Here is a 26,433-nt window from a genome sequence, read left to right on the forward strand (position 1 = left end):
TGATGTTACAGTTGTAACTCCTTCATTGTAACGGGGTTACAGTTCTATAAGTAATGAGTACATCTCTTGTCTCTCTGTGAACTCACTGCTGGGTTTCTCCTTGAGTTCAGGTCAGAGTTCCCATGGCCTGGTCTCCCTTTGGACAATTTTAACAGTATTTTTGAACCTCAGATGTGTTATTTAATTAGGTCATACATATTAATGGTATATCACACCTAGAGTGAGGTCTTAAAACCAATCAAGTTTTCAATCCCTTTGATTCTTCAGAACAGCAGAAGAAAGAGCAGAGAGGAGAAATGCCCTCACCTTATTTATTTAATAAGGACCACAAAAATTTCTTTGGCTCCTGATAGGGGATATAAACAAATGATTTCAGTAGTAACTACTGGGTTGAGTCACCAGTATACATTGACAAATGTTATTTTGTGAAATGGTTCTTAAAACCTAGCATGAGACAAGCAGAAACAGTCAGATAAGTTGATATTAGGCAAAATGAACCCCAAGATAAGGACTCAAATGGTTTTCCTTTCTTGTGATTGTTTCTAACATATTTTAAGATATTTCTTTGTTGCTTTGTATGTTCCTCTCTGATGGTATAACTCCTGTTTTCACTGTATTTGATGTTGGTATAATTTGGGGAGGGGAGGGGATAAAACAAATTGTTTAAATAGGGATACAGGTGGACTCATTGCAATAATGAGATGTACAAGACGTTATGTCAAAAGAAAAACCTTTACAACTTTGGCTGGAGTGGGGGAGGGGGTGCGTTGATGATGGGAGGGCAGGGATGGTAAGGGGAAAATAAGGAGGAGGCAACAAAATTTGATAAGAAATGTACTTATTTTCTTGCTCATGTAATTATAACTTCTCTGTATGGTACTTTCACAATAAAAAAACTTATTAATAAAAAACAAACATATGCTAATAAAAATGTCAATTAAAAAAAGCTAGCATGAGAGATTCTACAAGTGGGCATAAAATCATAAATTAGAGTGAAGCATTTAGACACCAGCTTAAAGCCATTTTGCTAATGGCAAAGAGGTGACCACAAATGCAAATCATTTAATTTTAGCTCAATGTTCATCTAACACATATCCACTCCATTCATGGTCCTATCTATATCTGCTTTCTCCAAGATCACAGTTGTGGTTTTCTAGGCATGAGAAGACAGTCTGTGTTGAGTGTCATTTCTGCCAATTTTTCACTATATAACTTCTGGCAAAGATCTTTTAAAACCTTGTATGGTCTTGTTTGCAACAATGGGATGTATAAGATGTTATGTCGAAAAGCAAACTTTACAACTTGGGTGGGGGCAGGGGAGGGGAGGGATGGAAGGGCAGGGATGAGAAGGGGAAACAAAGGAGGAGGCAACAATGCATGATAAGAAATGTACTCATTACCTTGACCATGTAATTGTAACCCCTCTGTATGGTATTTTCACAATAAAAAACTTATTAATAGTAATAATAAAACCCTTGTAAAGTTCAGTTTCCTTATCTGACAAAAGGAGCCAATGATCTGTTCCCTCTTGACTGATATAGGTGACTAAATCTGGGGATCCTCTAGTCCTTAGCTAGGATATTTTTCCTATTCTCCACACAATGTCTGTGGGGATGCTCTATATCCTGTAACAAAGATATGGGCTTGTTTGTCCACTGTAAAGGTAACATGGAGTTAGAAAGACCAGATGCTGTAAGGAAGGGCTGACAGCTCTGGTTGACCCAGTATTCATCTTCCTCCATTGGCTTCTGGTCTACTTCCCTGCTCTGCACATGCGTGTGAATTTCACTACAGAGGTATGGCTTTCTAATTGTGAGGAATTAGAAGAAAATAGTGGTTATTATCCAAATTCTTTAGATGTCTGTAAGTAAACTTTGTAGCAGACTTTGTGGTAAGAATAACTGATCTGCACAATCAAACATTGAAATCATGACACAACGGTATATTCCCTGACAAATACACCCACAGAATAAAACATAAAGGGTTATAGTTGATATGCGAGTACACGGCTTTTCTCAGGGAATTATGCAGAGCAATTTTTTTTTTACCAGTATTGCAAATTAAGAAAGAAGCAAGAAAGTCACAGTGTAAACCAGCAAATGAACAGCTCTATCATGAACAATCCTTAATGTCAACCCAGTGGATTAGGAAACAATAGTAATTATCCTGCAATGATCAAACAATAGTTCAAAATGCCAAGAGAGAACATTTTTTTTTCTCATGGGATCACTCCTTCTAGTTTTGGGTTCAATTGCTGTGCTATAACATGGGAGTCAGGGTATTTGTTTGAGGTTTTTCTAAGTGCTGTGAACATGTTAGCACTAAAATACCAATACTTTCAATTAACCAAAGAAAAGAAAGTTTAAAAGGCTGGATCCTCACGATTAGCTTCTGACTCCTTCCTTTGGTTCCTAATTTCATCCTCTTTTCCCTTTTGAAATTCAGATTCCCTCCTCATGCTCACCTCAGTGATGTGCCTCTGGACACAAAAGGAGACATCCGGGAGAAAGCACTCTGTGTATGAGAAGGTAAATGGAAGCTAGACACCTAGAGGCTGAGATCTGAGGATCCTGGTTTGAAGCTAGCCCAGGCATGACAGTCTATGAGACTCTTATCCCCAGTTAACCAGCAAAAAGCAGAGAAGAGGAAATATGGCCTAAGTATTAGAGCACCAGCTAGGAAGAAAAAGCCAAGTCTGTCTGTCTATCTGTCTCTCTCTCTATATGTATATACATATATATGTGTTTGGTTTGTATATGTTATATATGTGCATATGTATATGTGTATATACATACATACCTCTGAGACCTCAATGGTCTTCCTCTATTCACTTGAGAAAGTAGGCCACTGTTGTGTAGAATCCCCTTTAAGCCTAACAACATAGATGATCGGTCAGGTGAGGTGCTCAGACAGAAATATTAAACTAGTTCCAACACTCTTCAGACCAAAGATTGGATGTTCTTAAAAGCACTTTATAACTATCTAGTTGCTTTTCTTCACTGCAGGACTCTGGGATTCATGCCTTCTTTTTCTTTTCTTTATTATGTGTTCCAGAGCAGAGAGATAAAAGTAGTAGCTTATCCTGGAAGCCACAGGGAATAAGCAGTAAAAATGGTTTTCAAAGTGAAATGTTACTGGTGTTTGGTACCCAGATGAAAAACCATGGCACCTGCTCTCCTCCCTGCCTGGTGATATGTCATACTTCTTAGAGACACTGCCAGATAGGTGTGGAACTTAATGCTACTTCTTTATTAGTAAGGTAGGCAAAGACCCTTTGTAAACTGTCTATTCCTTTTCATTAAGAAAAAGCAGAATATACAATAAGAAGGTAGGGATCTGTTATAAGTATGTGTTTTCAACTCTTTAGTGTCACTAGGAAGCTAGTTAGTTTGGAAGAAAGATTAGCTGGGTTAATACAGTATTGGAAGTCTCTTGCTCTCACATACCTATAGATCCATAGCATATAGCCTAGATATAATTCACACTATACTATTACTGATTGCTCCTTTTCCTGTTTTTTTTAAATCTGTAAAATGGTTTATATTAAATTTGTTAATGATGATAAACAGAACTAGCAGAGTATTCTCCCTGTGCTTTCAAAGGGCGGGATGAAAGAATGATAGAAGAATGTAAATGGTATTTACTGAATTGGATATTTGAATGCTTTGGAATTAAGATTAAAAGCACCTTTATTCCTGGTTCAGGTACCTTGCAGATACATGGTTTCAGCTAGTCTGAAGGAATATTGCTTTCTTTTCTTTTCATTAGACGGTAAATACTCTGTGTATGTTTCTTTTCATTTCTCCCATTCAAACTCATTTGTGATTTTGTCAAGATCCTAATTCCCAGTAACACCCCCCACCCCGTGCCCTGTTTTCCCAGAATTCCTAGCACAGTGTAATGTGCTCAGTTGTTATTTAGATGTAGATCAAAAGATCTGATTTCACTCAGGCTTGGAATGTTGAGAGGTAATTATAATTGGCAAAGGATTCATGTTGGGTAAGAGTTATAAGGCAGGGACCATAGAAAAGATGATTTGAATTCTCTATAACACACAGCATCACAGCTTTCCTTCTGAGGAAATGAAAATGTGTTGTTATTATCGACATGAAAGTGATGTCAGCTTTTCACTTATGGAAGCACAGAATTTTAAGCGCAATTGAGTATGTGCAGGACTCTGACCAGCAACACAAACTCACTGCCCTGTAGAGGTCAGGAACAAAATGGTGGGAAAACAAGCTCCATTGGAGGAGTTCAAAGGCAAACACAGTTGTCCAGATTTCTGCCTTCTCTTCTGCATTGCAGTCTAGTTTGTTTCTTGGGGGAATTGTTCTCCTTTTTTGCTTTAAAGTTTATTACTTTTCAAATAAAATCCTTTTGATGCAGAATTCAAACATAAGGCACAGAAAAGATACGATGTTCATATAGAACTATGTTCATACATCGGTGGAAGGGTCCAGATTTCTTGGAGATTTTAAATATAATTTTTGCTTTGTTTTTGGGGGAAGGGACAGGAAGGCAGAGACTCACTTCCTTGAGAGACAGGCATAAAGGGTCTCTTATATTAAGAAGGTTCATGTAATCAGTTACTCAATGGCTAATGCCTTATAAACTATTAAGTATAGGATTGGTGGTGTTTACTATCACTGAATTTAAAATATTTCCCCCTTCTCACACGGTGGCCTCTATACTTGGTAGGATTAAGATCTGCCCCTATTACTCTTGTCCTTTTAAAGTCACAATGATCAAGTGGTTTTTCAAATAAATGAAATACCCCTAGAACTATCTGATTTTGAAATAGCTTGATCAGAGTGAAGGATGTATTCATTTGATGACAAATGTAGCTAATCTACCCTATTAACCCTTAAAATACCCTGAAACTTGTCTCTTAATTTTAAAAGTTAACAATAACATAACCACCACTACTTCCATTGTAGCTAGTAGATACTTTGAAAATGTTGTCCTGTTGATTGCTCAGGTGACACGACATGCATTATTGTCAGCATTTCTCAGAAGAGAACTCTCAGCCCGAGAGGGCCTTGGACTCCCACAGTTATCCACATCTAGTAAGAGGCAGCTGTTTTATAAACTCTGATTAGGATTATTTCAAAACCTCTACTCTTGAACTTCACTTTTCATCCAGCATAATGATTCACAAAATTAGAGAACTGATCTCTAATTAATCATCAATTACCTAAAAGTAAAGTCATTAAAATGACTGTTGAAGTTCCAAGACATTCCCACATGGTGCTGCCAATAAACTTTTACTCCTAACTCCAACCTGTCCCAATCAGCTAAAAATAAAATAAACATAGCCTGCTGCCTCAAAATGCTTCGAATGTCAATTAAATTTAAAACTATTATTTTTGTTGATCACTTAATCATCTGAAGGAAATAAATGCTACTTTAGGGCATTAAGAGGCTGAGATAGGAAAGGATCCGAACTGCAGTTATAATTTGTTTCTTAGCAACTAATAGCCAAAGTTATAAAGTTGATTCTAGCATATCTATAAGAAGCAATATTACAGCTCTGGGAATATTGCGACAGTCCTTAACAGTATAATGTGAGTAATTTGCTTTTGCTACTATCATCAGATAAGTTATTTTGGATCTGCTTGGTCAAAGCCCTAAAGAATTCTCATTAAAAGCTAGCTATTATTGTGTGCGTTGTTTTCTTCTCCTCTCTTCGCCATTATATGAACCCACTGTATTACTTACTCCATGCATTACAGTAGCTGAAAGGAATCAGCACGATAAAAACAGATTTCTTTAATAACTGGGAGACAGGAGTTCATCATTATAAGAGTCCCATTTCCTGTTGGAAACAGCACTTATTAAATGTAGTCATGGTTAGAGCAAATTAAAAAAATTTGTAATGGATATGAGTGAGCAGCAACAGGGATTTTAAAGGATCCTATATGCTGTAAATAGAAAAAAACAGACATGAAATTCATAGCCTTGAGTCTTAGAGCTTAGGAGGTTTCACGTATAAACTTTGTTTAGGCATAGATTGGTGGTTCACATTTTGGGAGCAAAATTTAATTTATGGACCTCAGAGGAAGGATCCTCTATACATTATCTTTAAGAATCATTTCACATCAATTCTACCATGGCTTTCTATGCCTACAGGGAATATAGATGACATAAATGAAATACTTCCATGATAGGTATTTGTTAGAACTAAAATACAGGTACTATCTATCAGGAAATAAAATTATTGTAGTAAAATACAAAGATAGGTTAGGTCTTTGGCTGAGAAATACACTTTTAAATCTCTCCTAAAGAAAAAGATTAAAACATTATATGATTAGGCACATTTGGAAATACATTGTCCATCATTGAAGAAATCTCTATACACCACAAAACTGCTGTTTTGAGAGTGCCTTGAGCAAAATCCTTGCTGAAAAATCCAAGTATGCGTACCACCTATATTTCCTGTTGCTATGTGGTGTGGTAGAAATCCTCACTGTGGAATAGCTAAAACTACTTTCTTGGCTGCCTATATCATGATTTGGGGTACAATAATGAGAGAAGTTACTGCCCCAAATGCTGTCCTACTTTGTTCTGCTGTCCTGGGTGATGCCAGACACATTAAAAAAGAGTCTCTGTGCAGCTGCCCTCCCTGCAGAGCCTCTGCTACAAATAGTAGTTAGAGATGCTTGCCCTGAAAACCACTCTACTATCCTCAGTCTCTCTTTACTACGCTAAGAGGGAAGAGCACAGTTAATCTGAGACACGCATCATGTATTGAAGGAGTGTTGTATTTGCCCTCATGTCAGAAGTAACAACCATGAATGGTGCCCACTTTCTGTTTGAATATTACATACAACAAATATCCTAAAATTCAAAGATTTAGTATTAATCTTATAATGGAAATAAGGGATAGTCAACGTATTTTGTATCTATAGAGATTCCCACACATCTGTTTGTATGAACATGTGTATATTCATATATGTGCACACACCATATGCATGTGCATAAAGAATATATATGTATGTATATATGTGTTTGTTCATGTAGATGCATATATATAAATTATATATATAAATTTTATTTATCTAGGTGCTACATCATGCACATACTAAGTAGTCAAATGAACAACTGTAGTTTTAGTTAGTAGTAGTATGTATCTAAAGACTGTGGGATAAGTGGAAATTTAGTAAGGTGTTACGGGTCAAAGATGAGAAAGACAGAGTCTCTTCCTTAACAATGTTCAGTCTACAGAGCTCATTTAGGAGATTAATCCATGCAACGAAGTTCTATAATGTTTATAAAATGGGAGGGGCAAGTGAGGGAGAATGAAGAGAGTGGTGACATTGTCTAGAAGCATTGTACTCAGAACCTAACTTATGGAATCACAATTCTTTTATGTAACATGAAGCATGAAGGAGGGATCGGTTAGTTCTACCTGAAGAGCAGGACTTCAATCACAATTATCTGTGAATTGCCTGAACGCCTGCCTCGTGTGTAATGGGTGGGCTTGGGGCTGGCACAGTGAATCGGGAAGAGACGGCCCTCTTCACTTTCATGGAAGTGAGGTTAAAGTGAAGAAAATCATGTACTAAATTAAAAAAAAAAAGAGATCATCACCAAGTAGAGCAATAATCACTCTGCTGGAAAATTCCCAAGATGTTACAGAGATTAAATGGTGGGAAAAGACTTCCTGGAAGGTGCTCAGCAATCATGTGCTTACCTAGAAGAATTTTCATTTCAGAAGAATTTTCACTGGGGAAGAGTTAGGATAAGGGAGGGTAAAACGGGAAGAAATGAGGCTTGCAACTGGACGACGGTGAAGCTTGTATAAGAATGAACATGCTGGCAATACCAGCACAGGGCAGTATTTGCATTCTGAAACAAGTCAGTGCGATGCCCTGAAGGAATCCATGGGAAGGTTTAATTGTTACAGTCACTGTACAAAGCATATGGATCATATCATGCAAGATTAATGCTTGGAAGAATCAAAAGCACACTGTCACTTATGCCTGCTGGAGAGCCATTACTGTCCCACAGAGCATCTGATGGAGAAAGAGTACCAGCAGGCTGGGGAGCGAACCCTACAAAGATAACCAGTCTTCCGCATGACGGTTGTAGCTGTCCACACTTTCAGATGAGAGGACTACTCAGTGTGATGCAGAATGGAAATGGATGTAAGACTCTTTCAAAAAAATAGGCTATTTCATAGATTGCCCCAAAGGGGATCTGTTCCATACTCTAAATGATGAATGAAAATAGGAAAACAATATTCAATAAGCATCCTGATGCTGTCTCATTGGATACAGTGACATATGGGTTCTGAAACTTCTCTACCAGTTGTCACAATTACATTCACTACTAATGAAAACAAGAGACAGATGCTTGCAAGAGTGTTCTAGTTTGCTACATACCCCTCCTTTTGCCATTCTTAATAGGTCCTCAGTGCTTTGGAAGGCATCTTCAAACACCAAATAAACAAACTACCATAACCAGCTGTTTTCTAAAAGAACTAGAGGGACTGGGAAGGTGGCTCAGTGGTAGAGTGCTTGCCTTGCATGCCTGAGGCCCTGGGTTTGAATTCCTCAGCACCACATAAGCAGAAAAAGCCAGAAGTGGTGTTGTGGCTCAAGTGGTAGAGCACTGGCCTTGAGCTGAAGAGTTGAGGGACAGTGCCCAGGCCCAGAGTTCAAGCCCCACAATCGACAATACATACATACATATATACATACATACATACATAGGGCAGAAAAGGATAATCATTATTTTTTCATCAATTACTGGGAGAGGGTTTGCACAAGATATTCACAAGAGAGAATAATTGATTGTTTTGAGAGCAGAAGATATAAAGAGATACTACAGAGTTGTGTGGAAGAGGGAAGGAAGGATTCCTGGAGAAAGGGTTGGGGGATGATGGAAAAGCAACACACTTAGCAGTTAAAATGGAGCAGGACGGGTAGAGCTTTTTGGAACTAACATTCATCTCCATCAAAGGTCTATTCAGTTGAGGCAAAGACAATTATATTCAGTTACAGAATTTGCTAACCACCTAAGTCTTTAATGCCTTCAGAAAACTCAGAAATGACTACTGAGCAAACAGGATAAGCCTGCTACCCATGTATAAGAAAACCACTAGTGTAGTCTTACCACAGCAAATTATGAGTAGCAACACCACCAGAATTCCCTTCTAGAATCTACTCATCCAGAATCATGCCTGAATTCTCTCATTCAGGAGTTCCTGGAGGTGTCAGGTTTTCTCTAATAATTCTGCATCTTGTGCGTTGTGGGAAAAATGCCTAGTAAGAACATTCTTACTCTTCTCTTTCCTATCCACTTAAGAAGCACAATGTACAAGACAAAAATTAAAGTAACTTACTGACGAAAGTTAAATATTACTTATTACTTATTATTAAGTATTACTCCTTCAGTTTGTATTGAAGGGAAATTCTACAAACTTTAAATGTGAATAGTCCTACAGTTGAATTAAGATTACACTTGAAGCTTGACCTTTGGAAAATATGATAATTTCTGTCCACTTGAAAAAAACATCAAAGCAAAATTTCCTTTGATTCTTACTCCTCCCCTGAGCTATGTGCCCCTCTTTTTCTTCTTTTTCCTTCTTCAGGTACATATTGCTTTTTCTGGGTTCATTCCTTCTTATTTGCTCTTTCATCTACTGCCTCTAATTATCACAGTGGTAATAATGTAACAATCTAATCATGTAACCAGATCCAGTGAGCACTTTCCAGTCCTTAGTTCCCCTCATTTTGCTGTTGCATTGGATATTTTCTTTTTTAAAAAAATTATTTTGAAGATGCTGTAGAGAGGGGTTATAGTTACATGAGTAAGGCAATGACTACATTCCTTGTTGGGCATTGGTACCCACTCCTTTGTTGTTTTCCCACTATCCTTCCCTTCCCTACTCCTCCCCTGCCCCAAATGGTAAAGTTCATTTCCAACATAGTGTCTTATGAGTATTGTTGCTATAATGGGTCATCCTGTGTCCTTCTTTCAGCATTTTGTTATTCCCTTCCTCCCTCCCCCAATCAGATAAATGTATATGCAAGATGGAAGGTACCTGAATCAAAGACAGTGACTGCCAGGGATAAAGCAATGGAAAAAGAAAAATGAATGCATTGGACATTTTCAATCATTCCTTGTAAATGTCTGCTCTTGGCCAATTCTGGTTTTCCTATCTTTTCTTCCTGTTCCCTTCTAGTCTGCCTTGAGTATTCTTTTAACTGCCCTACCGTGTCAACACAAGTGCCTTTTGCCCACTGTTGGGGTAATCAGACACATGGTCCTAATATTGATTCCAACCTTTATGCTTCTGTGGTTTTTTTAATTAAATTATTTTTTTTATTTTTTATGTTTTTTGCCTCTGTGGTTCTTATTGTGAGCCTTTTATTGTGTTAAGGTATTACCTTCTTAGAATCTAATGTCTGATCAGTGTAAACCTACCCACATGAATAACCAATAAATAAGGTAACTGTGCATTCTAGTTTCCCTGAGACAATTGAGATTTATATTTACGACCCTCTCAAAATGATTCATCATGGCATCTTCCAAACTCCTATGCATCCAGGTTTGGAAGACAAATCATAAACTTTAATATGTCTTTATATAAATTTGTCATCTTTTGTTCTCCACAAGTAATCTCCCCCCTACCCCAAACTTATTCTTGCTACATATCCTCGAAGATATTAGCCAGGTTGTCCTATACTTTAGGTATAGAATCCAATCCTAACCCACCCACCCATCAAGCCCTGATCATTTTACCACGTGACTAGTGTCCAGTCATGTCTCTTCTCATTTCTGTGCCTTCATCTTTGTATAGATAGACAACTTTTCCTGTCTGGAATGATGGAAAGTCTGATCATGATAATCCTGTGCCTTTAAATGCACACTTCAGAATAAAACCACAGTCATTGATTTCTAAAGTGCAGACCCATTTATATCTCCCCTTTGCCTAAAACCCTGAGAAATCACCAGCCACTAAAAGATTAACTAAATCTCATTGGCATGTCAAACAAGGGCCTCCATGACCTGGCCTTTGCCCTTCTATGCGATCTCTTAGCTTCTAACGCCCCCTTCATATTTGACAACCTTGATCTATGGAGTGTTCCCATGTCTCCTGCTTATCCATGAAAATGCAGGCTCTGCTCTCTTGCTGCACAGAATCCTTTGCCAGTTCTCTTGGCCTCTCTAACTCTCAACCATCTGTCAAGACTTGGCTCTGTCATCCTCTCTCCTGGGGAGCATACTGTGTACCCCAGGATGGGTTATGTGTTGCTTTCATAACATGCTGCGTACACTGCTGTCTTTTCATTTATCATATAATTTCCAGGAATTAATACTTTACATGCCTTTCTCTTTTGTTAGGATACAAGGTTTGTTTTATTGATTTTTTATCACTTTCAGATACTTCTTTATAGATACTTTTCCTTCCCTTTCTCTCATCTTTTCTCCCTTCTATTATTTCTATTTTTTTCTTTTCAGACTTGGTGATAGAACTCAAGCCCTCATGGATGCTAGGTAAATGTTCTACCACATCCAGCCTTTATTGTCTTGTTATCAATAAAGTATGTCTTGCTTTCATTGTTGGAAGAAAATGATATGGTCACATTTTGTTGGTCCTTGTGTCAGCCGTTGATAATGATATCATTCCTACTATGCAGAAAATGAAATTTAGATCAGAGAGACAGTCATTTGCTGCCATCCACACAGTGGGCTGGCCTGTGTGAGAACAAACAGGTGCTATTTAAATAGCAATTCCATCCACTAGGCCATTGTTACGGTCAGTTTTCCATACTCTCTTAGAGGTAAGAAACCTACCCAAAGCTATTTTACTTCGTAGTTTCAACTTTCACACACCATGGCTCTAAGTTCAAGCTAACTTCTTCCCCTGATGGTTCACTAAAGAAACAGTCAGTAGCATATTTCAATCCTGGGAGGAAAACAGGATGCCCATCTCCAATGGAGTCATACACCCCTGCAGCTCATGCTCATCTCCAATGGAGTCATACACACCCACTACTTAAAGGAATTTTGAAGACTATGTTTAACTCTATGCATCCTTCTGCATTTAATGACTTTGTGACCTCTGTGGAAGTATGTCAGACCACTCGACTTCTAGACACTCTTGAAGAAGCCCAAGCAGTACTGTACTACACAGGGATACATTGTGGTCTGGAGCAGCTACCTGCCATGTCTATTTGTAGAGTCACTGAATTGAGTGTGGTGGACTCTTGACTCTGATGATGATATTCAAGGGCCTAAGCTGTAGGCAAGAAGTACTTTTACCTGCCACTATTCTGTCAGCTGTTTTCTCTTAAACAAAGAAACACTAATTTATAGATGGTAGGGTAGAATGTAGTAGAATTTTAGATGTTAGGGCAGAATGTAGTAGAATTTTAAGGCAAGTGTCTAGGTAGTTCTAAGAACTGACACTGATATCTATTACTGTTATGATAACCACTTAACATCATGAATTTATGAAGGATAAAATTTGTTAAACCTAAAATATAAAAGAAAGAACATAGAAGAAAAATTACCCTTTCAACAGATAGAACTCTGCCTTGCTATAAAATGTAGCACTTTTTTCCCCCTTTCTATAGACTGGCAGATAGTTTATCACAGACAAGATTTGGGAACTAGAATTTGAAGATGATTTCACCTGCATATCTTCACATAATGATGACAGACAGTAAATCTCTCACTACTCAAGGTATTTCCTTTGCCTTTAAATGGAACCTATTTAAAATGGAATGGCAATATGATATAGTCAATAGACATTAAGACTTGAAAATAAATAGTTTTGTATCCTAGATCGGACCCCTAGCATCACGGGCTTGAGGAAGACACTTTGTGTCTCTGTGTTGTTCATTCTGTCTCTGTAAAATGGGAAAGATGATGGCGATGATGTTGATGATGATACATTTTACCTCAGGTGCCTTTGTGAAGAACAAAAGATGTAATCGACCGGAAAGCACTTTCTAAACAGTAGAATACTGCTGACACCTTTCACTTCCAGCTCATTTTTTAAAGACAGAATGGTAGTGGGTTAGGGTTTCAAATGGAAAATGAAGCAGTGAACACAAAGGACCAAAGCACCCTCTGTGACAGTTTCCCCAGATGTCCAGTCCTTGCTGCCATTACTAAGAAGTTAGGAAATGTCATCAAGATTGTTGGAAGATGAACTTGGTCAAGCTGCCTGAATATATCACCTAGTAGGCGAGGAATACCTCGTAGGTATCTATTGTTCTCCAAGCCTAATTTCAGCCACAAGTCACAGATAACTAATTTCATATTGAGCCTACCTGCGAACAACATGGATTTCTTTTTGTTGATTACATATTAATAATGCAAGCTTAAACTGCACTGTTTTACGTAACTGACTAGGTTAAGTAAAGAAGATTCTTCTGGTGTGACCCCTCATTCATTCTCGGGACATCAAAGCCACCTGGTCCAATGAAGGAGCTGTTTGTGATGCCCAATTTCTAGCAGGAAATGGCAGTGACATTCAAAGTAAAAATTAAAGGAGCTCCACAGATGTAATGCATTAGATCATCCCTAAGTGCCACTCTTCCACTATTCATCTTCCTTTCTGTCACTTGAAAAACCTCAACTCAATGAACATTGCTGTGTAAATATTTTCTGGCAAACAACAAAAGACCTTATGCACCCTCTGCTTCGTGGCATTTTGAATCTTTCTCTATGTGCAGACTTGGAGAAGGTGTAGCCGTTTAAGAAGACTGTTATCAAGTGACTGCTGCCTGTGGCTCCAAGCCTCCAGGGAAATGAGGACCAGGGAGTCATGGTTGCTGTCACCTGAGAAATCCCAAAGGAGACTTATGCATGTCATTGTCACATGCAGACCACAGAGACAAACATGAGCTCAACATACCATCTCTGGACCAATGATTACTTCTCTTATCTATTAATGGGAAATGCAGAAGGTGAAGGAGGGGTGAATAGGGTCAAAATACTTTATATGCATGTGTGGACACGAAACCATGAAGTTTGTTGAGATTGGGGTGGGAAGCAGGACATGGGATGGAGGAGAATGGTGGAGGGGATGAGTCCTGATCACAGGAAATTATATCCATTTGTAGATGTGTCCAAATGAAATCCTCTCCTGTAGCTAGAATGCTAATTAAACATAGAAGCCCTGTATGTACCCCTATGCAAATACAATAATAAAATCCATAAATATTTTTAAAGGGAGTAGAGAGAAATAAAAATAGAGTAACAAAGTGGTAATTTGATCAAAGCATTATCTCCATGCATGGGAATGGCATAATCAGACTTCTTTGTACAGTTAATATATGCTGATAAATACACATCTATAATCTTTAACAATTACAAATGAAAGGTATACTTGGATGTGTCTACATACCTCTGATCGACCAAACACTAATAACAAAAGAAATCAAGTTAGCCGACTTCCTCTCTCCATTCTCTTACATCAACTTCTCTTCCAAAAGGAAAGCACATTTATCATTGTCTCTGGAGTTTATTTTTCATGTTAGGTCTACAGTGTGAAAACTTTCATGGTTTCCAGCCCCACTAGCTTCCCTTGCTGACCCTGGCTTCTACTTAAAGTGATTTACCCAGCTGCTTACCCAGTCCAAATCCCTGGAGCACAGTGAGCCTCTAGTGGAGTCTTAGGTGAGACTGCCAAGCAGTAGCTAGAGTGGTAGATAAAATCATAGATTGTAATCAGGGGAGATATAACGGAAATCTTCATTGGGAATGAGATTCCTTCGCCAGGGTGGTGAGGCAGGTGATACTCAAACTTGGAACACAAAACGCCATAAACCAGTCCTGCTATGCCTTTGCATTAAATTGCCATTTGGAAGTCCTAGTGATAAAGGATTGCTTTTCTCCATACTGAATATTGACAACTCAAGTTATTTTCTTGTCTCAGTGGTATCCTACCATTTCCAAAGGTACTAAACTTTTCAAATATACAACAGCAGAGCTAAGTTCTTGAAGGTAGAGTTGGCTAACTAATTATAATGACATGTTAAGATCTCAGGTGTGTGGCTGGGATACAATTCTTGGTAGAGGATATGATTTGCATGTACAGAGTGAAGTCAGCCATCCCCATACACCAATTCTCTATCCACATATTCAACCAGTGAGAGACTGAGAATAATTTATTTTAAATTGCATCGGTACTGACCATGCACAGACATTACTTTTGTTATTATTCTATAAATAACATTTTTAATAGCTACTGACGCAGCATCAATGCTGCATTGGGGATCATATAGTAATCTAGAGGTGACTTAAGGTATATGGGAGCATGTGCACTGGGTGTGTGTGCATTCTTCACCATTTTATGTAAGAAACTTGAACACCCACTTGCATGGGTATTACCAGGGATTCTGGGCCCAATTCTCCATGGATCCTAAGGGACCAGAGGACCATGAGGAGGGATGACTGTAGTCTGGTAGAGATAGAAAAATTCCCAACCTAAAATTGACCCTGGGTCAGAGTGTCCTTAGTGTAAGAAAATTCAGTCTAACTACATAAACATACTACATTACTGCTCTTCAGCTCCCAAAAAAGTTAGAAATAAAGATATGCTGGCTGACATTAAACAGTTCTTTGCATGCTTAATAGTTCTTACAGAAGTTGCATGACTTAGAGATAACTATATCTCCTTGGGGATGTAGATTACATCTCACTTGTGAAGACACACACACACACACACAGTGACAGCTGGGAGCAAAGCACAAGCATTGTTGTTTGAGTGTTTGTAGAAAGCATAACTTAAGACTCAAGAAAAAGGAAGTAAGCACAAATGAGTTCAACAAATTGGAGGAGTAGAGAATTAGATCAGTCAAGTTTGCTCCAGTTTGGATCTTGAATGTCATCCAATTGCCTATGTGTTGAAAGGGTTAGTTCCCAACCCAGGGAAAATCTCAGGTGGTGGTAGAAACTTTAAGAGGGAGGGACTTGGAAGGTGGCTCAGTGGTAGAGTGCTTGCCTTGCATGCCTGAGGCCCTGGGTTTGAATTCCTCAGCAGCACATAAGCAGAAAAAGCGGGAAGTGGCACTGCAGCTCAAGTAGTAGGGTGCTAGCCTTGAGCTAAAGAGCTGCGGGACAGTGCCCAGGCCCAGAGTTCAGGCCCCAGGACCAGTAAAAGAAAAACAGAAAGAAACTTTGAGAGGGAGAGGGCTAGTAGAAACAAGTTAGATCATTAGAGGCATGTCCTCGGGGGACAAGCCTCCTGCCTCCTGCCTCCTGCTTCCTGATTTTCCTGCTTCCTAGATGCCATGAGATAAACAGTCCTCCTCCACTGTATGTGTCTGCTACCCCAGGATCAAAGAGACTGGGCCAAGCAAGCATGACTGAAGTCTTTGAAAGCATAAGCCCAAATGAATCATTTCTTGTCCAGTTTATTATTGTTTTGGGTATTTTGTTATAGTAATGGAAAGGGGTTCAACTCGAAGCACTATTGTGATATTGTTGAAATTAGACAATCCCAAATGTATTCATATCGCATCTTATATTGCATACTTAAAAAAGCAAGGTTAAGCAAGAGTGAGAAGCCCTGAGTTCAAGCCCCATGCCAGCACAAAGGAATGAATGAATGAAGTATCACTCTTTTGAAAGAATCCCCCAGAATATACAAAAATCAACTCAGAGTGAGTCATGGACATAAATTTTAGAGCTAAGATTACAAAATCATTTGAAAAAAACTGTAGGAGTTTTTGTGATCATAGATTAGATAATAGTTCCATATTACACACACACACACACACACACACACACACGTGCATGTGGGCACACACACACATATGACAGAAACTGCATATAAAAACATAAGAAAAAGTATGGATTTCCTGGACTTCATAAAAAGCATAAAAAGACATTATCAAGAAAGGAGAATGCAACCCAGAAAATATGAACAAATGTTGCAAATCAATTAATAACAAGTGGCTTTTCTTTTCCCACAAATAAATATTATGACTCAATAATGAAAAGGTAATGAAAATACATTTAAATGGGTAAAAGATTCCAAAGGCTTTCAAAAAATTATCAGTCACCTATAAGCTTGTGAAACATTGCTCAACATCATTAAGCATCAAGCAAGGAAATGCAAATCACCATGACACACTAACTTACAGGTTGGCTAAAATACAAAGGATAGACAATTCCATGTGCTAGTGAGCAGGTAGGGAAATTGAAATCCTCACATACTGCTGGAAGGATCACAAAATGGTGTAGCTAATTTGGAAAACAATTTGGCAACTGCTGAAAACATTAAGCATTTCACTTGTAGGAATACACATAAAGGAAATAACATAGGTTTACATAAAACCTGCAGATAAATGTTCAAAGCTACATTATTTATAAAAGCTTAAATAGAAACAATACAAATGGCCAATAGATGACTGCCTAAGTAAAATGGTATTATATCTGCATGATGATCTATTTCTTTTCTGACTGTAAAAAATTAAATATATGTTATATGGAGTTATATTGTGCTAAATCAAAGAGTGAAGTCACAAAAGCCCATATAATTATGGTTCTATTTATACAAACTGACCAGAATAGGCAAACCATTGAGACAGAAAGTAGCTTTGTGGTTGTTGGAGCTGAAATGAATGGAGACAGAGTGTGGGCAGTGTGTTTGAGGGTTATGAAATGAAAATGCTCTAAAGGTAGTTAGTGATGGTGCCCACACAGGTTAGCATACACACAAAGGTCACTGAATTATTTGCCCTGTGTTAGTTAATTACATGGAATGTGATTTATCTTAATAGAGCTATTATGCTAGTGTATCACACTGAAAGTCAGAGGCAACCCTTCTTCAGTGAATTTCTTCCCTGTAACAAAAGCAGGATGTGCAGAGTCCCTCCTAATTTTTGATATGTAAAACAATTATTTCTTAGTTCTAGACAAAAGAAGAAAGATTTAGAGGAAATACAGTGTTTAAGATCCTTAATACCAAGACTTTTTTTCTCAGACCTTCTTTCATTAGTGCATATATTCATTCAGCTTTATTTACCATACAAATGTTTATGAAACCCTGATTCACAAATTCCCTGACCTTCTGTGAGAACACAGAATGGTGAGAGAAAAAACTAAGAAAAGTGGTTATTTAAAAAACTAAGAAAATTTATTTCATAACTTCTTGCCTTATCTGATAGACAACCTACAGGGACAGTTAAAGCAGGCTCTTTCAGATATGATTAATCTTCGTTTTATGAGGCTGAGCTCACAGATTGCTCATTGCCTAAGAGTGCATTCCATTTGGAAAGCAAAAATAGGTGCTAGGAAAAAAACCCAACGAACTAATCAGAAATGCTAATGCTATATGACAATGCAAGTGTTTGGGAGCAAATGAATACTCTGATGGTAATTAGTATGTATCCTAAATACATATTTCAGGAATACATGGCTGACCTGCATTGCCATCCAATAAATGTTTAGTGACTGGTACAGAATTTAATCCATAGTGAAATCTCTGACAAAATCATTTAGCTCTTCGAAAACACACACATCATTTCATGATGCCTTTGAATTTGAGATTTAACCTCTGAACCCTAAAGCATGCTTTACTCTCTAAAGAGACTGCTTATTGTAGCTAGGAAATAAAAATGTAGCTGGCGTGGTACATAAAAATACGAGTCAGCCAGGAGGTAAATGGCTCATTCACATTAGAGCTGACTCAGGGGAGGTGCTGGGAGAGAGGAGGGGGGGAAGTTAACCCTTGCTAGCACAGAGGTTTTCTGGGGCCGGAGTGTCATAACACGAGCAATAACAATGTTTGAGAGGCCACAGTGGAACTGTTACTGCTGCAGTAGGTCAGACGTTCTAAACGTGCAAAGAACTAGCTGCTAGGGCTTTAGAGTGCCAGACAAAGGGGTCAAATTCAGGGAAAATGACCTAGAAAAAACAAGTCCAGAGAGAGGGACTCTGGGATGACAGAGTCCTCTGAATCATTTCAGATCATTGCCTGGTGGCAAAAGGGCCAATGCTCTCTATTCTAGACACCTGTGGAGGGCTGTTCTAAGAGGGAGGTGGAAATGTGCTGGGGAAAGGGAAAGGTTCCTTTCAGAATTTCTGCCACCACCATTTTCTTCATTTGATCAAATTATATCATACCATGTTCAAAATCCTAGCAATGTTCTCCAGGGCCAAATGCACAATGCACAGATGCACCAACTGCATAGATAATTCTACATTTCATAATTCTTTCCCATTTACCGCAAAGTTACAAATACACCCCACTTCAGGTTCATTCCTTAAGTTAATTAATTAACTCATTCATTCTTTCATATTTCTTCATTAAAGTGGGACTGGAAATCTGAATTCAAGGTGTGGGTAAGGCTGTACTGTACAGAGGGGCTACAGTTACATGAGCCCATTTCTTATTGAGCATTGTTACACCCTCCTTTATTTTTCCCATACCATCCCTTTACTCCCCACTTCCCCAATTCCTTTCTCCCCTCTCTTACCTTCCCCCACCCCACCCCACAAAGTTGTAAAGTTTGTTTTCAACATACTCTCTTGTACATCTCATTGTTACGATGGGCCATCCTGTAATATTCATAGAGATTGTATTTTTAGAATGTTCCTGAATTACAAAAAATATCTCTGGACGTCATTGACTGTTTTACATCACACATTACTCTTTTCTATCACATTGATCCAAAATTCAACTGTGAATTAACTGAGAAAAGTGAGTAATTAAAAATGAGTAATTTACATTATGAAAATTTCAACAGACTGTCATTGCCACCATTAATGTTTGTCTCAGAGGCAGAAACTTACCCACTAATACAGAAACTGAGCAAGCTTTGGTTTGAATCCCAACTAGTCAAATGAGATAAATATACTCATTCATTAAAGATCAAAGAGGCGCATTGATAAATGTTTTCAGTTTTGACGTCCACATGTTCCCAAAGTTGATTAAGTTTCCATTGATCTACATATTCCCAAATTATTTATCCAAACAACCATCTATCAACATTTTGTTGCTCAGACACAAAAGTTTGACAATCTAAACAGCTTTCCTAATTGAAAATCAGTCAAGCCAGTTGTGGGTTTGGCCGGCTATCAAAAGCTCAGCGACTGTTCTAACTGCCATCCTTACTCTTTGGCTGTGAAGGACAAACAAGCTTGTTATTCAATACAATAAAAACAATGAACATTGGAAAATGGTTGCAAATAGAAGCAATGATCAGAGATCAAAAGCCAGGTTGCCAAAATCCCCAGTAGAAATAGAGTATACTATTCTGCTTGATACTTTTTTTTGATTATGATTGTCATAACCTCACTACCACCATTACTTTGGGGCAACATGCCCTCGGTAAGGAGAACTCAGAGGAGGGTAGACATGCAGCCCTACCAAAGAACTTTTTATCACTGAAGTTCTTCAATCTGATGCCTGTGATCCTCCTATTTTCAATATTAAAAATAGTTGGCTGAGCTGGGGACTGCTGGCCGATCCCTGTAATTTCCTAGCTGCTCAGGAGGCTGAGAGCTGAAGATTTCAGTTCAAAGCCGGACTGGGAAGAGAAGTCTGAGAGTATTTTCTTTTCAATCTACAATTAACCGGTAAAATGCTCTTAGCTGGAGGCATGGCTTAAAGAGATGAGGACCAACCTTGAGTGAAGAAGCCGAGGGAAAGCACAAGGCCCTGAGTTCTACTCCTGGTACCAGCACAAAAACAAACAAAAACAAAAACAGAACCACAACCCAAACCCCGACAAAAAATAGTTGGCTGACATTACCTGCTAGAGTTCACTGTAATTAACCTTGGGATGGATAGAGTTATTAAACTACTTACTTTTTATGTGGTAGTGGGAATGAAAGACAAGGTCTTACCCCTGCTAAGCACATGTAGTACCAGGCCCAAATCACTCCTACAAACACATTCCCCAGGTCATAGGACAGTCCAACTAGAGAAATGGAGTAGCTTTCACACCCGACTCCTTTCATTAACAGCCTTATTTTTCTCCTCATTAAATGTGTTTTAGACTTTGCATCTTTTATCTTTTGTTCTTCCATATGAACTTGAGATGGAGATAAGCAGGGAGCATATGGAATGCTTTATAGTTCACTTTCCTTTCCTACCTTAAGCCAGGTACCCAAAGAGATAAACTTAGATAGCCACTGCTTTCTCCAAAGTAACACCCCGCCACACCCTTGGCAAAACAGTGCCAATCTCCCTGTAGGCACAGAGGACAATTTTGTTAAATGAGTTAGTTACTTTTACCATGGGAAATTGGGAGGTCCTTAGGTATGAATTATAGTTCCTCACCATCTGAGATGAGGAATCACTTCCATTTTTTGTTTCACAGATCTGAATGCTTGTATAACAGCTGAACTTCCAGGCAGAGAGCCCCCAAACAATGTTTAAGAAGCAATCAGCTTGACAAGCTAACATTTGAAATCATTAGATTATTCTCCTGGAAGCTCTTTGTAACAATCTATAGTAAAGGAGCATCTTGGTTCACATGTGGGGGAGGAAGGAGATGAGAATAAGCAATTTAGAATAATAGATCATTTACTACTTAGGGAAAAAACAGCTTAGTAACCCATGGTTATTTACCATAAAATATCAATATTCAGAATGTTTTACAGTCTGCTTGGGATAACTTGAAAATTTGCATCTTAACTTTTAGAACAGAAGTATTGTTATTAATTATTCTCATTATGAATCCTGAAACCAATTATATTAAAATTAGAGTCACAATGTATGCATAATTATGTGCATATACAATGTTATATTTTTATGTGTTAGCAATAAATCAACAGTTTAATGATATCAAGAACCCTTATACCTAAAAAATTGGAAACAAAAATATGATTGATGTATCATACTGAAGGCTGTAAATGTGATGAACAAAGCCAATTTGGGGTCTACCAAGGAACTGTGTTAGCAACTATGGTAATATGTACTTTGCACATCAGTTCTATTAGGAAAGGCTGTTTTAGGTGGCTCAGGTGGACCTGCACAGGTAAACTGCCAGGTAATTACAGGAGTCAATATAGAGCAAGTAAACATCTAGTAATACCTTACATTCATTAAGCTTACTGTGTACTAAGCAATGATAAAGACATGTTACGAATATCAGAATACTTAATCCTCACAGTGAAGGAGATATAGTGGTTAACCATTGTTCTATGGATAAAGAAACAGAAAAGTCTACTCCAGGCCGCTTATGTTTTTTTTTTTTTTTTTGGTCGGTTATGGGGCTTGAACTCTGGGCCTGGGCACTGTCCCTCAGCTCTTCAGCTCAAGGCGAGAGCTCTACCACTTGAGCTACAGTGCCACTTCCGGTTTTCTAGTGGTTTATTGGAGATAGGAGTCTCATGGTCTTTTCTGCCCGGGCTGGCTTTGAACCGTGATCCTCAGATCTCAGCCTCCTGAGTAGCTAGGATTACAGGCCTGAGCCTCCGGCGCCCGGCGCCTCTTATGTTCTTATTAACTTGCATAAGCAAAAATAGCAGTGATTATTCTTATTTCAAAGTGAGAGGGAAGGGAGGAAAAGAAGGGGAAAGAAAGGAAAATGCAGAAGTTATTGCACACCTTTCTTATGCTAGGAACCGTTCTTGGACTTTGCCTACGCTGTATGATGTAGAGAGGGAAAGGCGGTCATCTCCCATGTGGCTGTAAGAAGTCTGGACTCTATAACCATGATGGCACACAGCCAGTGACACAGAATGATTGTCAATACTCTAGCCCACCTAATCTTCATCACTAGCTCAGCATCTCAGCCCCTCACTCCCAACTTAAAAAAAAAACCTAATGATTCATATTTTTTGTGAATTAGAGGTGTCCAGTTAATCAATTAATATGGCGCTGGGAATGGAACCCAGGGACTCTCTCATGCTACACCATTACTTCATCATTGAGTGATATAGGCCTCGATGGGCATTTCATGTTTTAATTCTCCCTGTCCGTAAGTCAAAGGAGAATTGCTCTGTGAGCAGCACTGCAATGAGTGTCATGCAGATTGCATCTGGGATGGTTAGATGGAGAAGTGCCTAGCTTGGTGACAGGGCTGTGGTGCCCTACTATGTATAGCTAGAACATCGTTGTCCTGATGGATGAAACTAATGAATCAAATCACCTCTGCTCTCAGTCTTATCTTCTGATTTAGTTTGTCCATGGAACAATCAAAAGCAGATTCAATTGGAGTTTCTTATGGTGTGGGAAACAAGCTCTCTTGAGTTATGACCCCCAACAAGTTTCCTTCCTGTATGTCAGAGAGGATCGAGTAGGTGAGGGTTGGAAAAGCAACTCACAGTATGAAAAGAAAGCCATTCTTGATTGACTCTAGACACAATCTCTATCTCAGGCTGATAGAAATTAGTTGTGATCGAACATTTGATACATTCCATTAACAACTGTCTTTTTTTTTTGTCAGTTGTGGGGCTGGAACTCAGGGCCTTGGCACTGTCCCCAAGCCCTTTTGCTCAAGGCTAGCACTCCACCACTTTGAGCCACAGCTCCACTTCCAGTTTTCTGGTGGTTAATTGGAGATAAGAGTCTCACAGACTTTCCTGCCCAGCCTGGAACCATGATTTTCAGATCCCAGACTCCTGAATAGTTAGTATTACAGTTGTGAGCCACTAGCTCCTGGCCTAACAGCTGCCTTTTTAATATAGTTAGGTATGGCTTTTCACCTCAACACATATCTCCAGTGTATATCTGGAATCAAGATGGCAACTTTCCTCTGTACAACTTTAAAGTGGAAAGGCTTGTACCCACATCCACACTAATCCAAAATACTGTTAGAAAAATACTTGAATGTAGTTGTTATGTGTGACGATTTAACATCCAGCTCCTCTTCCTTGATTTGCTCAACAACAATTGACTAATTTGAATTTGCTAAATGCCAGGTACTAGGAAAATTAGTCACTCACATCTTGTAGTCCTAGGGGAAATGAAGGACTAATTTACAATGGGTAATAAAGGAATTTCTTTTTTTTCCTATACACAAATTGCTACCATGTACCCAGGTTAATAGATAAATTAAAACAATTGGGTGTATTGTTTTGTGGAGTAAGTACTTGCAGAGAAAGGAATTACGGGACAAGATGATTTTCCTATATTAAAAAAAATATTCTAACCAGAATCCTACAGTGAGAACTGGAAGTGAAGGGGACAGAAACATATATATTATTTAGCTCAAATTTAAGGAAGGCTTGGATTATTCCTTACTGGGATGTTTTGTGGTGGTCACATCAATTTTAAACTGAATGGTGATCAGCAAATGGTTTGGGTGGGGTGTGTGTACAGGAATCACTGTGGGAGTGGGATAAGAATGGTGAATTCCAAATACTGGTCTCATGACAAACTAAACCAAATATACAGGGGCAAGTTTCCTTAAGGCAAACAATGCTATTTTAAATAATTATTTCTGTGTGGAAAATTCTGTCTTTCTGATAATTGAGGAGTAAAAAAAATGTCGAGGTATTTTAAATAAGAGGATAGTCTTGAAAACTTATAATCTGCTTGGTAAATGCAGGACATATAAACATAAAATGGTATTATCCATCTCTATTTTTTGTTGTCACGACTCAAATATTTTTTGTACTGTGAAATCCAAAATTCAAGTAATTGAAGGATTTGTTGAGTAGTGACTTCCTCTCCTATTTTGAGCATTCATGATTCTATGACTTTTTAATAAAATATTCTAGAATTATTAATTTATCATTACTAAAATGTCAGCAGAGCTGGGTGCCCATAGCTCATGCCTATAATCATAGCTACTCAGGAGGCTGTGATCAGAGCATCACAGTTCTAAGCCAGCCTGTGGCAGGAAAGCTTGTGAAACTCTTATCTTCAATAAACTACCCAAAAAAGGTGAAGGAGAACAATGGATCAAGTAGTAGAGCACTAGCCTGAGCAAAAAAAGCTCAGGAACAGTGCCCAGTCCTTGAGCTCAAGACCGAGGACTGGAACAAAAATAACAACAACAAAAACAACATAGATTTTTGCTTATATCAAGTAAAAAATAAACTTTTTAGTTCTATTACATGTAGCCTGGTGTATTTTACTTCTATTTTTTTATGTATGTAAGAATGTTTAGAAGACAATCTCAGAAGACATTCACAAACAAAATTATAATGGAATCTAATATATAAGAAATTGATTTCTCAATTAATAAAAATACAATCAAACACCAGTGATAGATTAAATACTAGATATTAGGTATGTTTGCTATTGAATCCACAGAGAGGATTTTGTTAATGAGACTATTCTACAATATCATTACCAATAGACTCAGCAGTATGGAACATTTGACAACAATGCTTTGCTATGTGAATTGGGATTTTATGCAGGGATTTTACATGTATTCTCCCACATAGATATGTAAATCCTTAAAGATTTGGCTGAATACTAGTCTTCAAGGGAGAGAAAATTCAAATGAATACTTTCTCTTCTTGCTTTGGGATTTTATTTCAGCTAATATTTAAAGTCTACTGTCCTGAACACATTCATGAACTTTTATTACATAGTGCTCTTAAGAGATAGTGATTTGTTTTTATTTTCAGTGTCTTAAATTAGAAATATGAAAGGGAATATTTTGTCCCTAGAGTTTGTTATGGTTGGTGCTTTCAATTTTTTTCTACTCTGTGAACTAAACAAAGGGAAAATTATAGGATTAACCTATTGTTGAGTGTTTTTTTTTTCCAACTCTAAAATTTATGGTTAAAGTGCTTTTAGCAATTACAAGGTTACTGGCAGTTGAATTGCTTCTTTTAAAAACTAAACATTCTATTGAAAATTTGTGTATGTGGCTTTGTGGCATGCATATGCTTATACATGTGTAATTTTAAATGCTTGTATGAGTTTATGTGTACATAAAATATCATATAAGCAAAGTATAATATATGCAAACTATCTAAATACTTAGGAAGACAGAAGCATACACCTTCTCATTCATAGGTACAACTTTTCCTATGAAAGAGATCCTTCTAAAATATGAAAAAAATGGTAAAGAAGATCATATAACCAATTAAAATCTGTTTGGTTTTTCAAACAAAACTGTTTGAAAGCATTATGGGTCCAATGATACAAAAAGTCCAAGTTACATTTGCAGTAGGATATAATTGCTACTTACAAGCAAACTGCAGCTTTGCTTCTCTGCTAACAATGGTCCCAAACGAGTTTGTTGCTATGCACTGGTACGTTCCGGCATCTTGGGTTTTATTGGGGTTATTGATCAACAAGCTGCCTTCCACAACACTGTAGCGGAAATCCATACCAATGTCAACGTCTGTTCCATTTACCTTCCACCTATAGTACGAAAATGCCAGCAGATCAAGCCTTGAAGTATCAATCAATAGTTCTCAATTGTCTAAAATGTACAAAAACTACTCATAGCATGAAACACTTGTGATCTTTTTAAAAACTGTTTTAAAAAATCAGAAATGTAGCCATGGCTGTATAAAACACTTTAAAAGAGGCCAGGCAGAGAGCAT

At 38.0% G+C, this 26,433-nt stretch overlaps 1 protein-coding gene across 2 annotated transcripts in view; it reads right to left on the bottom strand.

Annotated features, from left to right (window-relative positions):
* Cntn4 (contactin 4) overlaps positions 1 to 26,433 on the bottom strand; it is a 456,937-nt gene that overhangs the window by 236,109 nt on the left and 194,395 nt on the right. For both annotated transcript variants that reach the window (XM_013010395.1, XM_013010396.1), the window contains one exon: positions 26,073 to 26,248. In XM_013010395.1, coding sequence (XP_012865849.1) covers positions 26,073 to 26,248 — 176 coding nt within the window. The remainder of the gene's footprint in view (positions 1 to 26,072; positions 26,249 to 26,433) is intronic.

Source organism: Dipodomys ordii, unplaced genomic scaffold (assembly GCF_000151885.1).
Source record: "Dipodomys ordii isolate 6190 unplaced genomic scaffold, Dord_2.0 Scaffold12, whole genome shotgun sequence".
Taxonomy (NCBI): domain Eukaryota; kingdom Metazoa; phylum Chordata; class Mammalia; order Rodentia; family Heteromyidae; genus Dipodomys; species Dipodomys ordii.